The 20,949-nt window shown below is 33.2% G+C and overlaps 1 protein-coding gene across 1 annotated transcript in view; it reads left to right on the top strand.

Moving 5' to 3' along the window:
• Positions 1 to 14,412, top strand: part of LOC307160070 (uncharacterized protein) — a 719,517-nt gene extending 705,105 nt beyond the window's left edge. The window contains exons 96-105 of the mRNA XM_079873884.1: positions 1,285 to 1,458; positions 2,515 to 2,688; positions 2,834 to 3,007; positions 4,428 to 4,601; positions 4,691 to 4,864; positions 4,954 to 5,127; positions 9,771 to 9,944; positions 11,628 to 11,789; positions 13,118 to 13,254; positions 13,595 to 14,412. Of these exons, the coding sequence (XP_079730010.1) occupies positions 1,285 to 1,458; positions 2,515 to 2,688; positions 2,834 to 3,007; positions 4,428 to 4,601; positions 4,691 to 4,864; positions 4,954 to 5,127; positions 9,771 to 9,944; positions 11,628 to 11,789; positions 13,118 to 13,211 (1,474 nt within the window). The 3' untranslated portion in view covers positions 13,212 to 13,254; positions 13,595 to 14,412. The remainder of the gene's footprint in view (positions 1 to 1,284; positions 1,459 to 2,514; positions 2,689 to 2,833; positions 3,008 to 4,427; positions 4,602 to 4,690; positions 4,865 to 4,953; positions 5,128 to 9,770; positions 9,945 to 11,627; positions 11,790 to 13,117; positions 13,255 to 13,594) is intronic.
• Positions 14,413 to 20,949: the final 6,537 nt, after the last annotated feature.

Below are 20,949 nucleotides of genomic sequence, written 5' to 3'. Positions count from 1 at the left end.
ACAGTAGCCTATGATTGCTTTTCTGTTAAATTAACTGTGGTTTGTGAATGTTGATGCTTTAATAACAAATGTTTTATTGAGAGCGTTCATGCTATGATGTTGTGACAAGGCGACATGTAACTTGAAATTATTTAATCGAAATTTCATGGACTTAGTGATCTATGTATGCTTTTATGCGTGAAAGTTGCAGGTGGGAGCCGGAGAAGGTTGCATATGTTTTTGTAGGAAAATTATTTGCAAAATAATTTAGTGCCTGTTCCAGAACAAAGCAAATTAAATCGTGACGTACCAATTGTTCGGCCACCGATCTTTATCAGCTGATATATATCTTAATCCCACCCTCTTTTGATTGACAGGATATAATCAGCCCTGATCGTCAGCTGTTTTTAAACAATCAGCTGATGGCCGAAAGCATGGAAAATCGCTTTTATCTGCCAATACCAATTACAAAAAAACAAAAAAAACTCTTTTTTTCCCATGCCTGGAGAAGTATAAAAATGTAGGGTGCATTTGATTTGACAGAAAATATGAATGAAAACTTAAATGCAGAATGATGTCATCAACATTATTGATCCGATTTGGTGGTAGAGAGAGACTGTAAAAATGTAGCACCCAAATGATGACATTGACATGGAAGAACCCCTTTCAAAGTTGATCTGAAATTGTGTACATTTTTTTACATTTGAAAAACGTGCAATGAAAAACACCTGCAATTGTAATGTCATATAACTGTAAGAGAGAGAATTATAGATCAGAACTTAACTTTTAATTTAAATAAACAAAAGCATTTAAATATTTCAGTGATGCTTTGGACGAACGATATACAATATATTGGCCCATTGAAATCAGCAATATATAACAGCTTTTGACAGCATCACGAGCTCAGCTTCTTGTTCGTCTCACCAGAACACACACGGCAGTGGAGTGGCGTGTTCACAATCGCAGCTTGTGATTCAGTCCGCTGAAGAGGTGCTTTTATATGGTGAGCAACTTCTATATTGGCCTTGTTCCAACAGTGACAAGTCAATGGTCTGAAGAAGAACGATTCAGTGTAGTTGCCGTTCGATGCCGCTTTATAAAGACAGAGCGCTAACCGCTATTCACACACTTGAACGCCGTAGCAGCGGCTGTTTTTCTCTTTTTTTCTGATGATTGAGAACCACTGCCCTAACTTATTTACATTTCTGAAATGGAAAATGCTGATAGAGAGAATTACAAATATTTACAAATCTTAGTTTGATCATCATAGCTCTGATTCATTGTCTTTTCTCTTTGTGTCTTCAGTCTGTGTGGATGCAGTATTACAGAGAATCAGTGTTTCACCCTGACTTCAGCTCTATTTCCAAACCTTTCACACCTGAGAGAGCTGGACCTCAGTGGGAATCAACTAAACAATTCAGGAGCAAAGCACTTATCTGGTGTACTGAGAGATTCACACTGTAAACTGGAGAGATTGAGGTGAGGAACATTCACATACAAGAATCAAACTGCTTAAAATTCCTCGAACACTAAGCTATATACTTGTAAAAAATATTCTCTTTAGTATTTAGTGATCTGGTGAAATAAATGACAGGGCTGTACATAAACCTTATTTTAACATACAAAAATTGCTTATAATCAAATAAATAATGAATTTGATTATCGATTAGTCGCGTCTGCGCACTGTGCACAAAATCATCCGCCTGTCACAGTGGGGAATAACCCGTTTATTTGGATAAAACGCATATGGAAAACTGCAGCTGCTGTGCGAAAGGTGCACGAGTCACAACCCAACTGAAACATGAGGATGCTTTATGTCAAGCGCTCTTGCATGAGGATTTACTGGATCTTGCCTTGTGCAGGGGGATGCTTGGAAGAACATGGCACTGATGAAGGGTTGAACCCGAAAACGTTTTGCTGCACTTTTAGTTTTCTGACTAAATAAAAGCTCAAGAGTAATGCAAGTGAAGAAATTAAAAAAGTTTGGTCATTTACTGTAAAGTATAACATATATATTTACTTAAGAAATATACATTTTCATTTATTTTACAGTGCATTTGATTTACATTATATTAGCTATTACTGTCATATGAATAATAATTCTTATTAAATAAATACAAAATACATAATAATAATAATGATACAACCCCATGTCCAGAAAAGTTGTCATATTTTGTCAAATGTGATAAAATCAAGAATCTGTGATTCAACTCTCTTTAACCTTTATTTAACTAACAAAAGAACAAAGGATTTTTAATATTTTCACTGACAAACTTAATTGTATTTTGTAAATATAAACAAATTTTGATTTTGATGGCTGCAACACACTCCAGAAAAGCTGGGACAGAGGATATTAGGAAGGTAGTTATAATCTTTTTTTCAGTGTACATGTTGCAGTGTTCAGCCCTGAATGATGATCTCTCTTCCTCTGAATGTCTGTTTTGTTTTGTTTGTTTACGAAGAGGATGTGACTTTACAGAATAAGTTATCTTCTTATCTTCTGTCTTATTTTCTTGCTACATTCTCATATTGCAGGTTAAGAGGCTGTGATATGACAGATGAAGGCTGTTCTGCTGTGACTTCAGCTCTGAACTCAAACCCATCACACCTGAGAGAGCTGGACCTCAGTGGGAATGAACTAGGAGACTCTGGAGTGAAAAACCTCAGTGATCTACTGAGGAACCCACAATGCAAACTGGAAAATCTACAGTTAGTATTATTATACTTTACAGCAGTTACAGTGTGGTTAAAGTTTACTGTTTAGTTAAAGACAACAAGGAGACATAGTGAGGAAAGAGAATAAGAGAACAAAATAGATCATTGTTCTATGTGTTTTTTCACCCTTTATCTTCAGATTGTGTAAATGCAGTATTAGAGAGAAGCAGTGTGGCTTACTGACTTCAGCTCTGAACTCAAACCCATCACACCTGAGAGAGCTGGACCTCAGTGAGAATGAACCTGGAGACTCTGGATTTGAAAACCTCGGAGATCTACTGAAGAACCCACAATGCAAACTGGAAAATCTACAGTTAGTATCATTATACTTTACAGCAGTTACAGTGTGATTAAAGTTTACTGTTTAGTTAAAGACAACAGAGCTTAGGTTACATTGCTTATACTGCAGCATTTCACCTGAATTGCAACTGCCTTTTCCTATTGGTCACACTTATATTAGGTGCCTAACTAACGAGTAATTGTATTCAATTTCATTTGTTTCAATTCAAATGTCAGTGTACTAATTGTGTACGTGTTGTTCTGCAGAAATTTTATGCTACTCACATCTGCTGTTATAGCAGTTTCCAGCATGCAGAACTAGTGTGACTGTTAAAAATAACCCATGGGAACTATACGGTCACATTTCCAGTTAGTTTATAGTTGTCATGTCCTGATTTCTGTTTTAGTCTTCTGGTCAGTTTTCTAGTTTGGTAATTGGCTCTGCTTTCTTTCGTTCCCTGCCTGTTAGTGTCCTAGGTTACAGATTAATTAGTCTTCATTTTAGGTGTGTTCTCTCGTTAGGGGCCGTTCTCATGTCGCGTCTTTTGCGAGCTCAAGTTAGTTATTTCAAGTGTAGACGCGCGACAAGAATAATAGAAGCGCACTCGTTTTTCCAGGCGCAGCGAGAAGAAAAAAGTCCACAGAAGATCACTTTAATCTCAAATAGAGAAGTGAAATAACACAAGGAAACGCAGTAACAAAAGAACTGTACACAACTAACACCAGACAACCAGGGATTACCAAACTGAAAGCATAATTATGGAGACTATCTAATTATACCTACTTTCAGTTTGGTAATCCCTGACTTTTGCTCGTTACTTTTTCGCGTTACAGAGGCAACGACTGACGCATTTGTATTACATTCCAAAGAGCTCCGTTATTATCCCCGCAGTGAAACTAAACCATATCCGTACCAGCTGGTCCGGGTCGGCACAGAATGGAACGGTTAAATAAAGAGAACCTTTCGACCTAATGGTGAAAAAGGTGGAAAACCGCTTGGCCCGACGACTATACACTCTATGACAGACTAAACGCCTACTGTATCTATTTAACTCTGTACTGTCAGCATTTTTGATCATTTTCACAAAAGTTTCATAGCCCCCAGAATATTTTGTTGGATGAATATCTGATCATACAATATATCAAAATGAAGAACAGACCTTCTGCTTTTAAAAAAACAACAAAATCATTTGATTCTAGCTTCATGCATTCTTATTTTATATGCTGGTTAATGTTTGATGATCATGTTAGTTTGTTTATGTATGTGGTTAGGAAAAACATCAATCACTTTTTCTGCTGCTTGTTTTGTACTAGATATTCTGTGCTCTTCCTTTCTGTAAACTGTGAAGACATGGATTGCTGGAAAATTCTGGGGAACAATAGTGGGGAAAGAGAATATAAGATGACATCATAGATCTAAGTCATTGTTCTTTGTGTTTTTTTTTAATCTTCAGATTGTGTAAGTGCAGTATTAAAGAGAAGCAGTGTGTTATCCTGACTTCAGCTCTGAAATCAAACCCATCACACCTGAGAGAGCTGGACCTCAGTGAGAATGATCTAAAACACACAAGATTGGAGCATTTGTATGAGCTACTGAAGGATTCACGCTGTAAACTGGAGAGACTGAGGTCAGTATATTCACTTACAGCAAAGAAAATAGTGCTTTGGTGTTTAAATGAAACAGAATGCAAAGTTTTTCACATTTCTCCCATTGCAGGTTAAGATCCTGTGAAATAACAGCAGCAGATTGTTCTGCAGTGACTTCAGCTCTGAACTCAAACCCATCACACCTGAGAGAGCTGGACCTCAGTGAGAATGATCTAAAACACACAAGATTGGAGCATTTGTATGAGCTACTGAAGGATTCGCGCTGTAAACTGGAGAGACTGAGGTCAGTATATTCACTTACAGCAAAGAAAATAGTGCTTTGGTGTTTAAATGAAACAGAATGCAAAGTTTTTCACATTTCTCCCATTGCAGGTTAAGATCCTGTGAAATAACAGCAGCAGATTGTTCTGCAGTGATTACAGCTCTGAACTCAAACCCATCACACCTGAGAGAGCTGGACCTCAGTGGGAATAAACCAGGACACTCTGGATTTAAAAACCTCGGAGATCTACTGAAGAACCCACAGTGCAAGCTGGAAAATCTACAGTTAGTATCATTATACTTTACAGCAGTTACAGTGTGATTTAAAGTTCACTATTTAGTTAATTTAGGACAACAGGACCAGTCACATTGTTTATAGCATCTTTTGGTGTTTCCTTTAAAGAAAATACTGTAAGTACTGAGCTAATGGACTGATGGTTCAGTATGTCTATCAGTAGAAAGTTTCAAATGCTGAAATCTGACAAACTGCAAAATGAGAACAGACTAAACACTGATAATAGATTATTCTGATGGAGTTAAATGGTTTTTACAGCACTTATGGTACTTTTTACAAAATCTACTTTTATAAAAGGGGTCATGAAATGTCTTTTATGAAATGTTTTTAAGAGATCTTATGTTTCTGGATGTTAGCCTATGAAGTTAGCCATGTTTTTATACAAAAACATCGAATATTAGTAGTTAGAATATAAATGAAAAAAAAAACCTCACTTTCAAGTGGCTTTATCTCTGCCAGAAAGCAAGTAAATGTTCACTGTTGCGACTGGCAAGCTTCACACCATATCCACGCTTTCCTTCAAACCACAGACATTATAAATACATAAACGCCCTATTGGCCGCTTTAGAACGTTGCTGCGATACGTCAACGCGTCCGCCATTTTGCTGACGGCAAGACTGCACTGTAATCAAATGCAAGTAAGCGGGTGAGCTGCGGTTTTTCTGGATAAAAACAACAAAAAAATTACATTTTTCACCCGATTTCAGTGGTTTGTGGTGTACAAAAAGGTCCATCTCTAGTTATTTAAAATCTCGATAGTTAGACTTATAAAATATTTTTTTAATAAGGAATTGTCAAAGCTCAGGCTTGTCATGTATTTGGCTTTTTATTCTTGGATAAGAGTTGTGAAGACCCCCATACTGAGATATAATTTAAGTTTCACATTAAATGAAATAAAGTTTTCTTATTGTGGAAAAAGCATTTTCTGTCATTGACCCGATTTTAGCAATAATAAAGATAACTGATGGATCCTTTATGGTAATACATATGATATGGTACAACTACAGTGCAATGCAAATAGTAAATAAGATTATAGTTTATATAAGTTTAAAGATAATATTATTAATATTAATATTAATATTATAAGTTTATAAGATAAAGTGAGAAGTAATAGTAAATAGTTTAGTCAATAAAATAAACAAACAGTATACAGCAAATAAAATAGTAGTGAATAGTATAATATCATAAGTACAATAATATAATAATATATTGATAATAGCATATAGTTTATGTATAATACTATAATAATAGCAATAGAATATGAAATAACAATTACAGAATATAGACAATAAAAATAATAAGTTAAATAGTGACTATAAATTTAACAGCATAACTATAATAGATTGATAATCACAAGTGGTATAATATAAGAAGAACAACAACAACAGCAAATATACAATGTAATATCAATTGCAGAATAATATAGACAATAAAAAAAAATATGAAACATAATATTGATCATTAAACTGACATTTAAGCTTTATACAGTATAAGCTTTACAAGCTATAGAAGTCAAGAAATAAAGTAAACGATTCAGTCAGACATACAGCAGGCTACAACGTTAAAGTTAAATAGCCTAAATATATAAAGTTATGAAACTTCACTTTACCCTCAGCCAAAACGATTTGCCAGGGAACAAATTATAGATTAATGAGACCAAACATCGCCCGTTAGATATAGAGACACCAGAGCGACAAACGTCAGCAGCACCAGGCGGGGTACATGAGCGCTGAGCGTGCGGTGATCGCTTGGATCTCACAACTCCGAAAACGTCAGATCAAATTTTTAAATAGGTAAAAATATACATTTTAAATTTTTATTTTATTTTATAAATAAACCACAGATTTGAGCTTTAAACAACTACATTGTCGACTGAAAAACTCTTAAAACTACATTTCGTGACACAATAACAGTAGTATTTTTAAATTTTACTTATTTAACATTGTTGCCTCCCACTGCTGTATGTTAATCCGTTGCTATGCTGTAGTTCTGAGGGTCAGACACAGTATTTTATCTAACCGTCTTACTGGTGTGTCAGCGTTATTGAAATATTTTTGTATTAAGCCACATCGCTTGTCATTAATTAAGATATGCTGTGATGTAAAATAAGAATAAAAATCCATGTTCATATTTTACATGTATACACAGACGTTTCATGGAACGTTAGGTCATACATATTTGCCTCAAAAGTCATGGAAAAGTTATCGAAATTTTTTTGGTAGAAATGTGTACGAACCCTGATAACAGCAAAGATAAACTAGACTGGCATAGATCAGCCTGATTATTTTTTCTTCACACAATATATTAATATTGAACTTATTTAATATGTACCTAGAAAATATTTCTAATTTCCTGTATGTACTAATTTCATTAGCAGGCTAGCAGCACTCTTAACAATAGCGATGTTTTCATCATCTACCTATATGCACATTTTGGAAAATTGCATAAAACATCTGAAATGCTGTAATGGACGTTCAGAAATACCTGAATCTGTTGTCAAAGTTGTTCGGTATAATTACCAGAACCGTCTTCCCTGACTGCATTCCTAAAAGCAGGTCTCCACCTCCGAAAGCAAGACAACACGTTTGTTTCAACACATTTCTTTTTAACAGCACTTGATCCAGTAATACTAACACTTTCTCTTCTATTCTATTATTAAAATAAAAAAACTGAGAAGGGTCACAGCACTTGCATATTGTTGTCCTATTGTTAGATTTATTGCTTCTATTGTTCTCATTTGTAAGTCGCTTTGGATAAAAACGTCTGCTAAATGAATAAATGTAAATGTAAATATTTAATCTGCATGTCATTTATTATATACAGAAATTATAATATACAATGGCTTCTCCTACTTTTCTTAGTGATATCGAACACCAGTTTATCAGGAAGTGACAATTTTGTTCTCTTCAACTCTCTGGATGGAAATGCTGCTCTATTCGCAAATGTTTTATGCGATATTCCAGTTTTGAGTTAAATTCACAACTTTGGATGGAAACATAGCTAACGATACATTTGGAATCTTAGTATTAAAATCCCCCTGTGGTGAAAATATTTTTTTTAATATAGTTAAAGCATATTAAAAACACCAAACAGACATATTAAGACCAAACGTATACAAATTCATCAGGCCACACCATTGCTGGGTATTTTCTCCTCAAAACTGCAATTTACCAAAGACAGCTTCAAAAACACAGTTTGAATTGAAGCTGGAACTAATTTGCATATTCACAGAACTGTGTATACTAAATTAATAAAGGGTCAAGTCAAGTCACGTTTATATAACCCTTTTTACAATACTGATCAGCATCAAATCAAAGCAGCTTTACAGTGATAATAGGAAAATAATGCAACAAAGTTTGTGTCTAGAAGAAACAAATCTAGAAGAAAATAGTGTCAGTCCAGCTTAAGTTCAGTGATGGTTAGTTTTTGTTGTAAAAAGTTATTAGTTTAGTTCATTTATATACAGTATATGTAGCCGCTCTGGAGAAAACAGTGATGTCATCGTCCAGCTCAGTTCAGTTCTCATATAATGGTGCCAATGCAGGCAGATCAACAATATTGTTGAATATTAAGGGTCCCCAACTAAGCAAGCCAAAGGCGACAGAGTTAGGGTGTAGAGTTACATTCAACTGATTTTTAGGCATAAAGAAATTATTTTCATAGGACAAAAAATGTTGCAGTATGTCATGTTGATTATCAACGATGGGATTTAAGGGATACAATTATTGGCTACAAGGGGACTTAATATGCTGACTTGATGTTTATTACAGACACACTTAAAGATTGTAAATAAATGTATATTAAATGTCGACATTTAATGCCAGAAGTCAGAAACTGCTTTATTGCCAAGTATGTTTGCTTTGGTGACAGGAAGCTTTCAGTTCACTGAGACAACAGCAGTACACAAATAGTAAAATACAAGATAAATAATAAAGATATGTGAAAGACACGCATGTATATACTGTACATAACAAAATAACCAGATAGACCATCTGTGTGTACAGGTGTGCAATATACAACAGAAGATTGTCATTTACACTGAGTGTAATAATAATGTTGCTTATTAGTTACAAACTAATTACAAATGCTGTAATTATTTGAATCTTCTCTTTATGGAAATGACGTTGAAAGATAAATTACATTAAACTCAAATTTCCCACAAAATATGACCTGTTGTCTCAAATTATAAATCATTATAAGCTTACTTAAATTGGGTAAGGTTTACTTTTTTAACCAAAAATCTTCTGTACTGCAGCTTTAAGTAAAAAAAATGTATTAGTGATGTTAAACTACACATAATTGACTTTACTTTTGATTTATTCATTATTTTCTTCATTTTTCTCACATAAAAAATCAGAACTAGTCTATTTATTATATTTATATTAAATTTGTTGATTCAGTTTTTCAATCGGTTTTATATTGAACCTGTCTTAATGTACAGAAGATGTTTTAATTATTACCTGAGTTATAACTAGTTTCCTTCTAGTTATACTCCTCTCATGGTTTATGGTTTTATAATTAAGTTTCCATGTTGTTGTTGTATTATATTGTATGACACTTATTATATTTTTCTCCACTTACTCATGGTGAATTTACATATATTTGAGCCATTGTTGTTTCTCTTTGTCCTCAGTCTGTGTGGATGCAGTATTACAGAGAAACAGTGCCTTCTCCTGACTGAAGGAATGTGTCACAATCTTTCACACCTGAGAGAGCTGGACTTCAGTGGGAATAAAATAGGAAACAAAGGACTGGAGATCTTGTGTGACGTACTGAAGCATTCTCAATGTAAACTGGAGAAATTGAGGTCAGTAACATTCACATACATTAATCGATATGCTAAAATCACTTCTACATAAAACAATTTAACCAAATCACTTTCACTCAATATCTCATGAATACATTATTTTTTTTATATAATTTATTATTTGTATTTTATTATTTTGTGATCTGATGAAAGCAGGGTCTTAAATTGACACCCACCAAGTACCAAGCGCAGGTCAGTTTTGGCCATAGTGAAAGGCCGGTGATGATTTCATAATCCATTAGCTTTATACTGTATGTGCACTGTGGCACAATGACCCTCTGTCAGTCAGTAACTTCACAGTCTTGAAAAATGTATAATTATGATGAGATGATTTCAGCCACAGAGTAAACAGCAGTGGGATAATTGCATGGCTATAGTTGCCTAGAACACATGCAACAAACCAAACAGAGCTTAAAGTACAGTAATGTGTCATTTAATCAGCTGTGTAAGCTCGCGCTCGGCCCAAAGTCCGGCGTTCGACCAGCGTGGAAGGTCTTAACGTGTTACTGTCCTTTTCTTGAGGCAAAGTATTTTTTGATTAAATGCAATACATTTGAATATGTATTTTCTCGTTATTTCATCTGACTCCATAAATGAAAAGGTTTTAATGATATCTGTGCATCATTAATTGTAAGTGAATGTTTGACTATTCTTTTTTACTCTTTAGTAAAATAATGTCAAAGTCAGTTAGAATAATCAAATGTAACAATTTGTTATGTCAGGTAAATGTATCATGCCAATTTCATAATCAATTCAAAGATAATCGATACAAAACATCAAATTCTCTGGAATAAAGAAAAGATGCAAACCCAACATTAAGAAATAGACATGAGGCTGAGATCTCTCTCTCTCTCTCTCAGCCTCACGGGCGAATCTGAGTTACAGAAAAGGCCCCGAACTCTCTGCTGCATTTCATTATATAGACAAACCTTTCACTAGGAAACTTGTACTGACAAAAGAAATTTGCATGCAGTGGTCGCACCTTCATGGGGGTGTGTGACCATTTGCTTGAGAGACCACATTCCTTTGTAAGTCAGTTATCCATAAACTCTTAAAAACTTAATTACCTTTTGTTTTACTTATTCTGAAATGAGACATTTGTACCAGTCACACTGTGACATTTTAAACGATACCAAACATGAAAAATACTCTGTGATAATCCTTCACATTAAACTATACATTTTCTTGGGTAAATTCAGAGGATCTGAGTCTGAAAGTGAGGGGGTGAGGGGAGAGGGAAAGAGGTGTATATTAGGATGACTCGGAGGTGAGACGTTCGTCTCTATGGTGCACGAGGAGGAGTTCAAATGGTAATTTCCAGAGAGGTCTTTTGTCCTCTCCAGACTGTCTGGCATTTCTCAATTCTTACAGCTGATATTAGTAATTAAATATTAGTAGACCAGATGTGAAGCAGGTGTGAAACATTTTCCAGTCCGCTTCTTTATTCTGCAGCACTGAAGAATGCTGGGCTGAGGAGACACCAGTTAAATGATAGCCTTGAATAGTTAGTGTAGCTTTGAGCAAATCAGGCAACTGTGAATTCTCCTATCAGATGTGAATTTCTCTGCCACTGGAAGCCTCTCATCACATGGATTTCTATTGAGATTAATGATTTTTTTTTTCTGCAAAATTGAGTTGAAAGTAAAAAAAGAATAATTACTCTGCCTGTTTGTCTCTTTCTAGTCTAAACGACTGTGGCATTACAGATGTTTCTTCTTTAACTCAGTCTTTGTCAAACACAAAAGCACTCCAGTTTTTAAAAGAGCTTAAACTGAGTAAAAATACCATCGGATCCTCCAAGCAGAAGCTCATCGACGTGATGCAGAAATCAAGCTGTAACCTGAGGTGAGTAAACATCCTTTAGTTGCAGTAACACTAACAAACATAGGAATGCATATTTAGATGTATTATATTTAAAAAACAAATACAGGGTTTTATCGTCACTAAAAATATTTTGGCTTTGACCAAAATAATTTTTTGTCCCGCCAAAGCTTTATTTGGTCATCTAATGTGATATCTGACATAACTGATGCACTTGAGACAATGACATGGAGCATTTTATTTATAAGATTAAGGTAATTTAAACAGTGTGAATAAAAATGCATTATTTCGTTGATCAAATATCTAACTTCACATTCTTTCTGTTTGTATCAAATGCCTTTTCAAAGAAACATTCCAGTGATCTTAGTGGATTATCGCTCCTCTGGCAGCAGGTGCATAAGGGCTAGCATGTTATCTTAGCATACCGTAAAAACACAGTTTATCACATTAATATCATGTTTCTTTCAATATAACATCAGTCGAATGTTTAAAATATCTCCCTTCTGTGATCTGATGTGGCATCTTACTACAGAACGATGGGAAAAATACATTAATTAATAGTATTGTATAAAGTAATATGCTGTCTTTTCCTGTGTCTTTTCCTGTGTCCTCATAAACTAAATGGCTTAAAAAAACATACGAAACTGTTTGTTGTGTGTGATGGGTAGGGTTAGTGTAGGGGGATGGAAGATACAGTTTGTACAGTTAAAAAAAAAAAAAAAATTATGCCTATGGAGAGTCCCCATAAACCACATATTCGTGTGTGTGTGTTCAGGTAAACCCTATGGTACTGGGAAAAAAATGTACCCATAAAGATAGAAACATCTGAAATCCTTGTCCTTGTGGGGACATTTTTTTGGTCCTTATGAGGAAACAAGCTCATAATGCACACAGAATAATATTTTTTGAAAACCAAAAATGCAAGAAAAAATTAGGGGTAGGGTTTGTGTAAGGGGAGCGAATATATATATATATATATATATATATATATATATATATTATTTTTTTTTTTTTTTTTTTTTTTTTTACAGAATAAAAACAATTATGCCAGTAGAATGTTCCCACATGGAATCCCAGTGTGTGTGTGTGGATGACCGTGTTCATCAGCTACCACAGAAGACCATTTTTGACCGAGGAAAAACCCTGAAATATTGTTTAGAAATGTTTGTATTAAGTTTTGCTTAGCTGAAAGTGTGTATGCCAAATGATGTAAAATCAGTAACTAATCTGTTTACAGGAATTTAATGTTAGTTTCAGTTTATTACACTTTGTACTTAATTGAAATATAATAATTAATTTGCAACTTGTTCCACTCAACACTGATTATTTTCTCTTCTAATTCCTCCTCACAGCCTCGTAGAGGAAGAAGGCGGGGTTACAAAATTCTACAAAGGCATTGGTGGATTGTTAGGTTGGTTTAAACCTGCGGATGAACCTGTGAAATAAACAGCTCAAGAAAAGCCACCATCGGATGAAGGATCCTCAGAAGGTTCTTGCTATAATACTGTAATAAATGAATACTGTGTGTATGATGGTGATTTTAGCGAGATGTGGCTAAAAAGCAATTCATAAATAGTAACACTACAAAACCCACAGCTATTACAAATTCAAGCTTTTTATACCTGTATTGTATAGTACATTTAAACAGCTTTAAATAGCATTGCTTTAACAAATGTACAGTTTATTATACTAGATCTGTATTTTAAAAATGATCGGGCTTAGAAATTAAATAATGCAGCATTAATAGAAACACACATACACATTGTGAGTTATGTTGACTGGATATTTGACGATTTTGTGTTCATACAAGATGTTTTGCTTTTTTACAGGTGAAATAGAGGTGGTGGATAAGCCTGAATATGGGTCTTCAGGATAAGACCTTCATCATAATGATGTTGGGATTAAACTCCTCAATAATGAAGGAATTAAAACATTGCTTATTGTAATTGTCAAATTTAGTAATTAAATATTTTAAATGATATAAACAAAGTCTAAAATTAAAATGACATCATTGTGTGATACATATGCGAAGATTTTAATCTGTCAAATCTGTCATAATTATGTATCTTTATATTATTTACTTAACTTTGATCTGTTTTACAATTATATTTCGCTTACATTTTATATACATATTTTTATTGATACATTATTTATTTGTATGAAACTCTGTCTCTCTGCTTTGACTGACATACGGATAACGCCTGTTATCACCCATAATCCACATTTTAAATTGTAGCTTTCGCATTCCCCAGTCTAGATATTCTATCCAATGCTTTTTGATCTGCAATTATAATTTTCACATTTGCCATTGTATTGTATATTTACACAATATGTTAGCATAATAAAATACAAGTTGTTATAGAATATGCAATTATTCTATTATAATTATGCCTTTTTTGTGTATGAAGCACTTATGTATTGTAGTCAACCATAATTGTAACCTTATATAATGGAAGTGTTATATCAAGAAAGACACTTGTAATAATCATTGTAACCATTTATGAAGAAAATAATTTATGAAGAAAAACTGTAAATTGTTGTTGTAAAGCGATTTATTGAGAAAATGGTTTATAAAGAAAAACTGCAATTGTTTTTGTAAAATTGTTTATTGAGAAAATGGTTTATAAAGAAAAACATACCACACTTAATGTTTTAAGTATTTATTAAAAAGCATAGTGAGGAGCAAAACCTGCATTAGAAAGAGCTTTGCTATTTTTGTTTTGTTTAAAATGTATTATTTTAAAAAGTTCATTAGTTCAGTTCCCTTAATTGGAGTGTAACTGGTATTAAGATGCAACAGCAGATGCAGAGATTATGCAATTTCTCGAGCTCACCACTAGAGGTCAACACAATATCATGTGAAGAATAAGTTTTATACAATAATAAATCAATAGTAGCCTACAAATAGAAATAGCACCAATCTTTTGTGTAGTTTTTGGTAGTGAACATTTACCAACAAGTAGCCTATTGGAGAAATGTTCTACTTTCCTTTATGAAAGACATAAATTAACTAATTGTGATATATTTTGTATAGGGAAAGTACAGTTAAGACGTATATACTAAAGATTTCAAGTAAATTTTACTTAAAGTCAGCTCAACTCTTTATGGCAAAAGAGATTAGCCTACATTTGCAAACACAGTTTCAGTTTTAATCCTAATAACACGTGCTGAGTGAACGATCAGCAATCAAGAGCATTCAACAGAAGCTCTCTCTCTCTCTCTCATAATAATAATAATAATAATAATAATAATCAGCTAGATGCCTCGTTTTACTTTCTTTGCCATTGACATCCGACTGAACTACAAACTTTCCACTGATGTCTGTGATAAAGGGATGCGCTCGACCAGCTCGCGCGTCAGTGCCGCGGCGCGCTCAATCCACCGCGCGTTTTTCTCTTATCAGCTCGCGCACCACAGATATGAATTATATATTTCGTTTAATATTCCACTAATAAAATACATTTACTTCATAGACAGCCTTCAGTGTTCGAATTGTGTCAAAGCTCTTGGGGGGTCCCCACAAAAAAAAAAAAAAAAAAAAAAAAAAAACGTAATATACATATTTTCATTTATTTATTTCATATAATACTATAATTTCATTTACTTTTAGTGTTTCAGAACATGTTTTTGCAGTTGAGCATTAACTCTGTGCATAATTGATGAACAAAGACTTTTCTCCACCCAAAATCTAATCCAGGTTTTTCCTGGGTGCTAAAATCCCGATCATGTATTTTAATAAGATAATTAAATGTGTATTTTTCGTCGACCATCATATAGCCTACTGAGTTTCCCACAGTATTTTTTGTGGATTGAGCTCGGTACCTCTAGGGGGGTCCGGGGGCATGCCCCTCCGGAACAAAATTTTGTACATTTTAAAGATAAATTCATTAATCTGGTGCACTTTGAGTCACCCGAATCTGCTGTTAAAAATAAATAATCCACCCGTCAACCTCCCGAACCTATGATATTCTCTGATTTAGATATCTGCATCTGATCATCACATTTCAATTATTCAAATTCTCAGTGTTAAGCATGATAATATGATGAAATATCACACTGTAGGCTGATTTAAAATTAAGATTTATTTAAAATAAAAGTTCTTCTTTTGTCAAAATTACATTTCCAGCCTAAACAGAGGCTTTACTCCCTTCAAACTTAAATTGTCAATGTGTCATTACATCACTGTTGGAAAACACTCTTATCAGAATAATTTTTTTAGCTTTATAAAGGGCATTTCTTTCCCTAATTTGTACTCTCTATACTCTTTCCCTACTCTCAGGGAACTGAGGTTACGTTAGTAGCCTAACCGAGTAGGCCTACGTTATTTCTTATTTTATTTTTTTGATATTGAAAATTGTTTTAATCAGGGCATTTGTCCGGTTGGGCAAGTAGGCTACAATTCTCTTTCACTTGTCCCTTAAAAAACACACGCACGTGTCCCGGACAACCGTTAATGTCGAAATTCTATTCAGATCAGTAAATTACCAAATAAAAGAAAGAAATATTATCTTACTGTCATCGTGAGGTGAAAATGAGGATGCACTCTGCCAGACTCTCGTGAAAGTGCTTATCTATAGCACAAAATTTATTTCTCGTACCATTTATTCGCCAAAAATAGTTTTTGCGTGCATATGATACGCACTTTATGGCGTGTAATACGCACGTACTCCACACCTCTAATCCTACCCAAGGGGTTTGCAGTGTGTATCATTTATACGAAAAAAAAAAAAAAAAAAAACTATTTTTGGCATATAAATGGCACGATCAATAAAATATATCTGTTTATAAATTTGAGCATCTTTTCAGATGCAAATCTAATTTGAATTACTTTCTAATAGGAGCGGCAGCGAAATACTTTGATTAAAAAATATATATATTACCTAATAAATTATGTTTCTATTATTTTAGTTTTAATGAAAAACCAGGGGACCCCCCGAGGTAATTTTTTTTGGGCCTTATGGGGGGTCCCTTGATGCTTATGGGGGGTCCCGGACCCCCCCAGCCCCCCCTCAATTCGATTATACTCTCTGTTATCAGTGTTTCTATGTCTGGACACAAACACTGTACACTAGGGGGACCAACGTCAAACAAACCAAATGTGGGATTACTAAGTTTGTGTGGGACATGTTACCAACACTAAACCATAACCTGAAACTTATATAATGTCTATTTAACTTAATAAAAACATTTGTATTCTGCATTTCAGCTGATAAAAATACTTTGTTCTTTAGTCCCTTCCAGAAAGCACCATTACATCACAGTGTAACATAACATGTCTTTATTTTACATGTCATTTAAATTCAACATCACTGAGCCCAAAGGCAGCAGCATCATGCAGATAACTCTTTCTGAAACAGTTCTGACCAAGTCCAACTAAAATCCAACAAAATAAATAATGAACAAATAAAATATAAAACAACCTGAAATTTGCTCATTGACAGTCTTATATATTAAGAATATATTAAACCACAAACTTTCATATTTTTACAAAGAATGTGAATTAAAACAACCACAGCAGGCAATAAGTTGATAAATTCTGTTAAATAAAATTTTTTATTGACCGAATTACTGCATGGAATGACTTAGTAGTAGTTTATTTGAACATGTAAAGAAAAACAAAAAAATAATATACATACATACATACAAAAATTATTGTACCAAAATTATTATAATTCAAATAAATTCCCATGTTCAAAAAGGAGTAGGAAGAAGTTCAAAAACCAACTTTTCTGGTCCTACCCCCTTTCTCTATTTTTATCATATTTAATTAAATACAAAACAAGTAGATGCTTTACATATTTACATACACCGTATATCTGCTTACAGTACTCACCTAAACACATGTATACACATAGACACAGATGCATACCTTCATGCATACACATACACATTTCCATCTATCATTTTCTTTTCTGTCTATCTATATCAAACCGAATTATAATCCATCCAAACTAGATTAAGTATTTAATCCCAGAAACCATACGGTCGGTATACAATACTAACGCCTCAAGTCCTTTTCATATCCATTCAATATATTAATTTTAAATATTTTCTTAAAATTGCTCTTGTCATTGTTGTACATGATTTCATGTCTTCACTGCAGTTGTTCCATAAATTAACTCCTTTGGTTGTAATGCAGTGATATTTAGCATTTATTCCTAGAAGTGTCTTTTGAAATACAAAAGTTCCTCTTAAGTGATGTTTGCTCTCACTCATTTGAAACAACCCTTGGATACTTTTCGATAGCTGTAGATTATTTACTTTATACATAATTTGTGCAGTTTTAAAGTCAACATCTTTAGACTTTTAGTTTGATGAAAAGTGGATTAGTTGGTGCTCTATATTTTAATTAAAATTTTTAAGGCTCTCTTTTGAAGTATGAATATAGGTTCAGTGTTCGTTTTTTAAGTGTTTCCCCACACTTCCAAACATGTACCTATGAAGGAACAACAATGAGCGTTGATGTAGCCTAATAGGTATGGTTTAGTATTGAAATTGATTTGGATATTTTGGCCTTAATATAATGTATATGTGGCTTCTAACATATTTTTTCATCGATTATTACTCCCAGAAATCATTTATAATTTGTCATTTATCATAAGTTTTTTTTATGTAAATTTGTTGCACGATTGCCAAAAATGAAGAATTTGGTTTTGCTTAAATTGAATGTTAGTTTATTTGCATCAAACCAGCTCTTTTTTTTTTACTTTGCCACATAGTCCAGCCATTTTATGGAAAAAGCTTGAACAAATTGCAACAGAAGCAAACTCAACTGATTTTGTATCCTCAATATGTCCTGAGTAAGGGAAAAAAAGTCCCGAAGAATCCCTTTAGGGGAAAGTTTCGAACAAGACCCAAATATAGCCTATTCATACACCTATTCATTCTTTTTCTTACGTGAATAGGGTAAAAATTTTAACCTTTAGATATCACCATGAAAATTACTTGCATCAAGACAAACAAAAATTGCATTACAATCTAATTACGTAGCCTATGTGCTAATTTGCATAAATGCCACAACAGGTCTAAACATTGGGTATAGCCAGGTGAAAATGTCTTGTTGAATCTTGATAACACATAACAGTAAAATACTTAATGGTCTGAATGGAACCCATTTAGGCCACCCATGAGCATTAATACATAGAGGCAGGAAGAAGTACTTTAGAAACCAGCCTTTATTAATTATTATTTCAATTTAAAACATTCTCTATGACATTATATGTAAAGTTTATGTGTTTACACTATATATTTTGTACTATAGTCAAACTACTTTGTTTTTAAGCACAATGTCCTTGCCAAGCCAACCTGTCTTTATCATTTCCATGGAGACAGATGTGGAAAAGACGGTTGTGGAAATGACATTTTCCCCCTTTCCCTCTAATATCTCATGTTTGACTTGCCTGTTAGTGTAAGTTTTAGAGTTAGCATTAAATAATCTCAAATATCACCTGATGAAATTGAAAAAATCCAGAAATGTTTCCGTCGGAATGAATTCTGAGCGGTTCAGAAATGACATGCAATAAACATACTCACAGTATTTCTCATATTTACCTTGATATATCTCCAATTTATTAACCTCTGCTGGGACCATTCTTCCATTCAGCCATGTGGTTCCCTCTGGAGTGTCAGTTACTATGGTTACTGAGTATACAAATCTAGAACACTGAGCCTGGGATTGCATTTAATGCAGAGGTGTGGAAATGACAGTGAAGCCAAGGGACAAGTGTTCAACATGTTTAAAATATGTCAAGTTGAAAAGAAATATTAAAAAAAAGATTAGATTTGAATGAATTGGGTTATAATGCATACTTTCTGTTTGAATTTAAAATTATATCAGTATTAGATTTTAAGTGAGATAAGGTTGAAGACCCAAAGTCTGGCCTATATTTAGGGACAGAGGCAAAATAGTAAAAAACGCATAAGGTATGGGGCGCCGTTTGTAAAGCGGCTCACTCTGAAAATAACAGCAACATTTTGTCACATTTAGCTTCAAACAATGTTTAAAAAAACTGGTATGATTTTTTGACGGTCACTTTTTAGCACATTTACAACAATATTTGTCAACTTAGAGATATTTTAAAAAGTTAAATCTAAATATTAAATGTTACACCTTAATGTTAAATGTTAAATCTAAATCTAAATGCTAAATCTAAATCTAAATGTTAAATCTAAATCTAAATGCTTAATCTAAATCTAAATGTTAAATCTAAATCTAAATGTTAAATCTAAATCTAAATGCTAAATCTAAATCTAAATGTTAAATCTAAATCTAAACCTAAATGTTAAATCTAAATGTTAAATCTAAATCTAAATCTAAATGTTAAATCTAAATGTTAAATCTAAATCTAAATGCTAAATCTAAATCTAAATGTTAAATCTAAATCTAAATGTTAAATCTAAATGTTAAATCTAAATGTTAAATCTAAATCTAAATCTAAATGCTAAATCTAAATCTAAATGTTAAATCTAAATCTAAATCTAAATGTTAAATCTAAATGTTAAATCTAAATCTAAATCTAAATGCTAAATCTAAATCTAAATGTTAAATCTAAATCTAAATCTAAATGTTAAATCTAAATGTTAAATCTAAATCTAAATGCTAAATCTAAATCTAAATGTTAAATCTAAATCTAAACCTAAATGTTAAATCTAAATGTTAAATCTAAATCTAAATGTTAAATCTAAATCTAAATATTAAATCTAAATATTAAATCTAAGTGTTAAATCTAAATGTTGAATCTAAATGTTAAATCTAAATCTAAATCTAAATGTTGAATCTAAATGTTTCGGGTGAAACTAAATATATAACTAATATGCAAATTCAAAATGCCGGTAACCGGAAGTGCCAAAATGAAAGCGCGAGGAGGTCCGTGTGTGTTTATAGCACGGTTTAGTGTCAAATAACGAATAAAAACCATCTCATCCGAGGAAATGGTCTCTTGGACATGGATTATCGTGATAATAACTACCTAAAATAATAAACACGTTTGGAGAAACTGTATTTGTATATGATGACAGAGTGATGACATGACATTCAGTCAAAGTGAGCCCCCTCGTGGCTGGCTATTATGGCTACAGCCTACAGGTCATAAGTCCCGCACTTTTCATAAAAGTGACACTAGCCTACTCTTCAAATACAGTTTCTCCAAACGTGTTTATTATTTTAGGTAGTTATTACGATAAT

The sequence above is a fragment of the Squalius cephalus genome, assembly GCF_949319135.1.
Source record: "Squalius cephalus genome assembly, chromosome: 6".
Lineage (NCBI taxonomy): Eukaryota > Metazoa > Chordata > Actinopteri > Cypriniformes > Leuciscidae > Squalius > Squalius cephalus.
The sequence above is the reverse complement of the archived record's forward strand: the minus strand, read 5'-3'. Positions and strand labels throughout refer to the sequence as shown.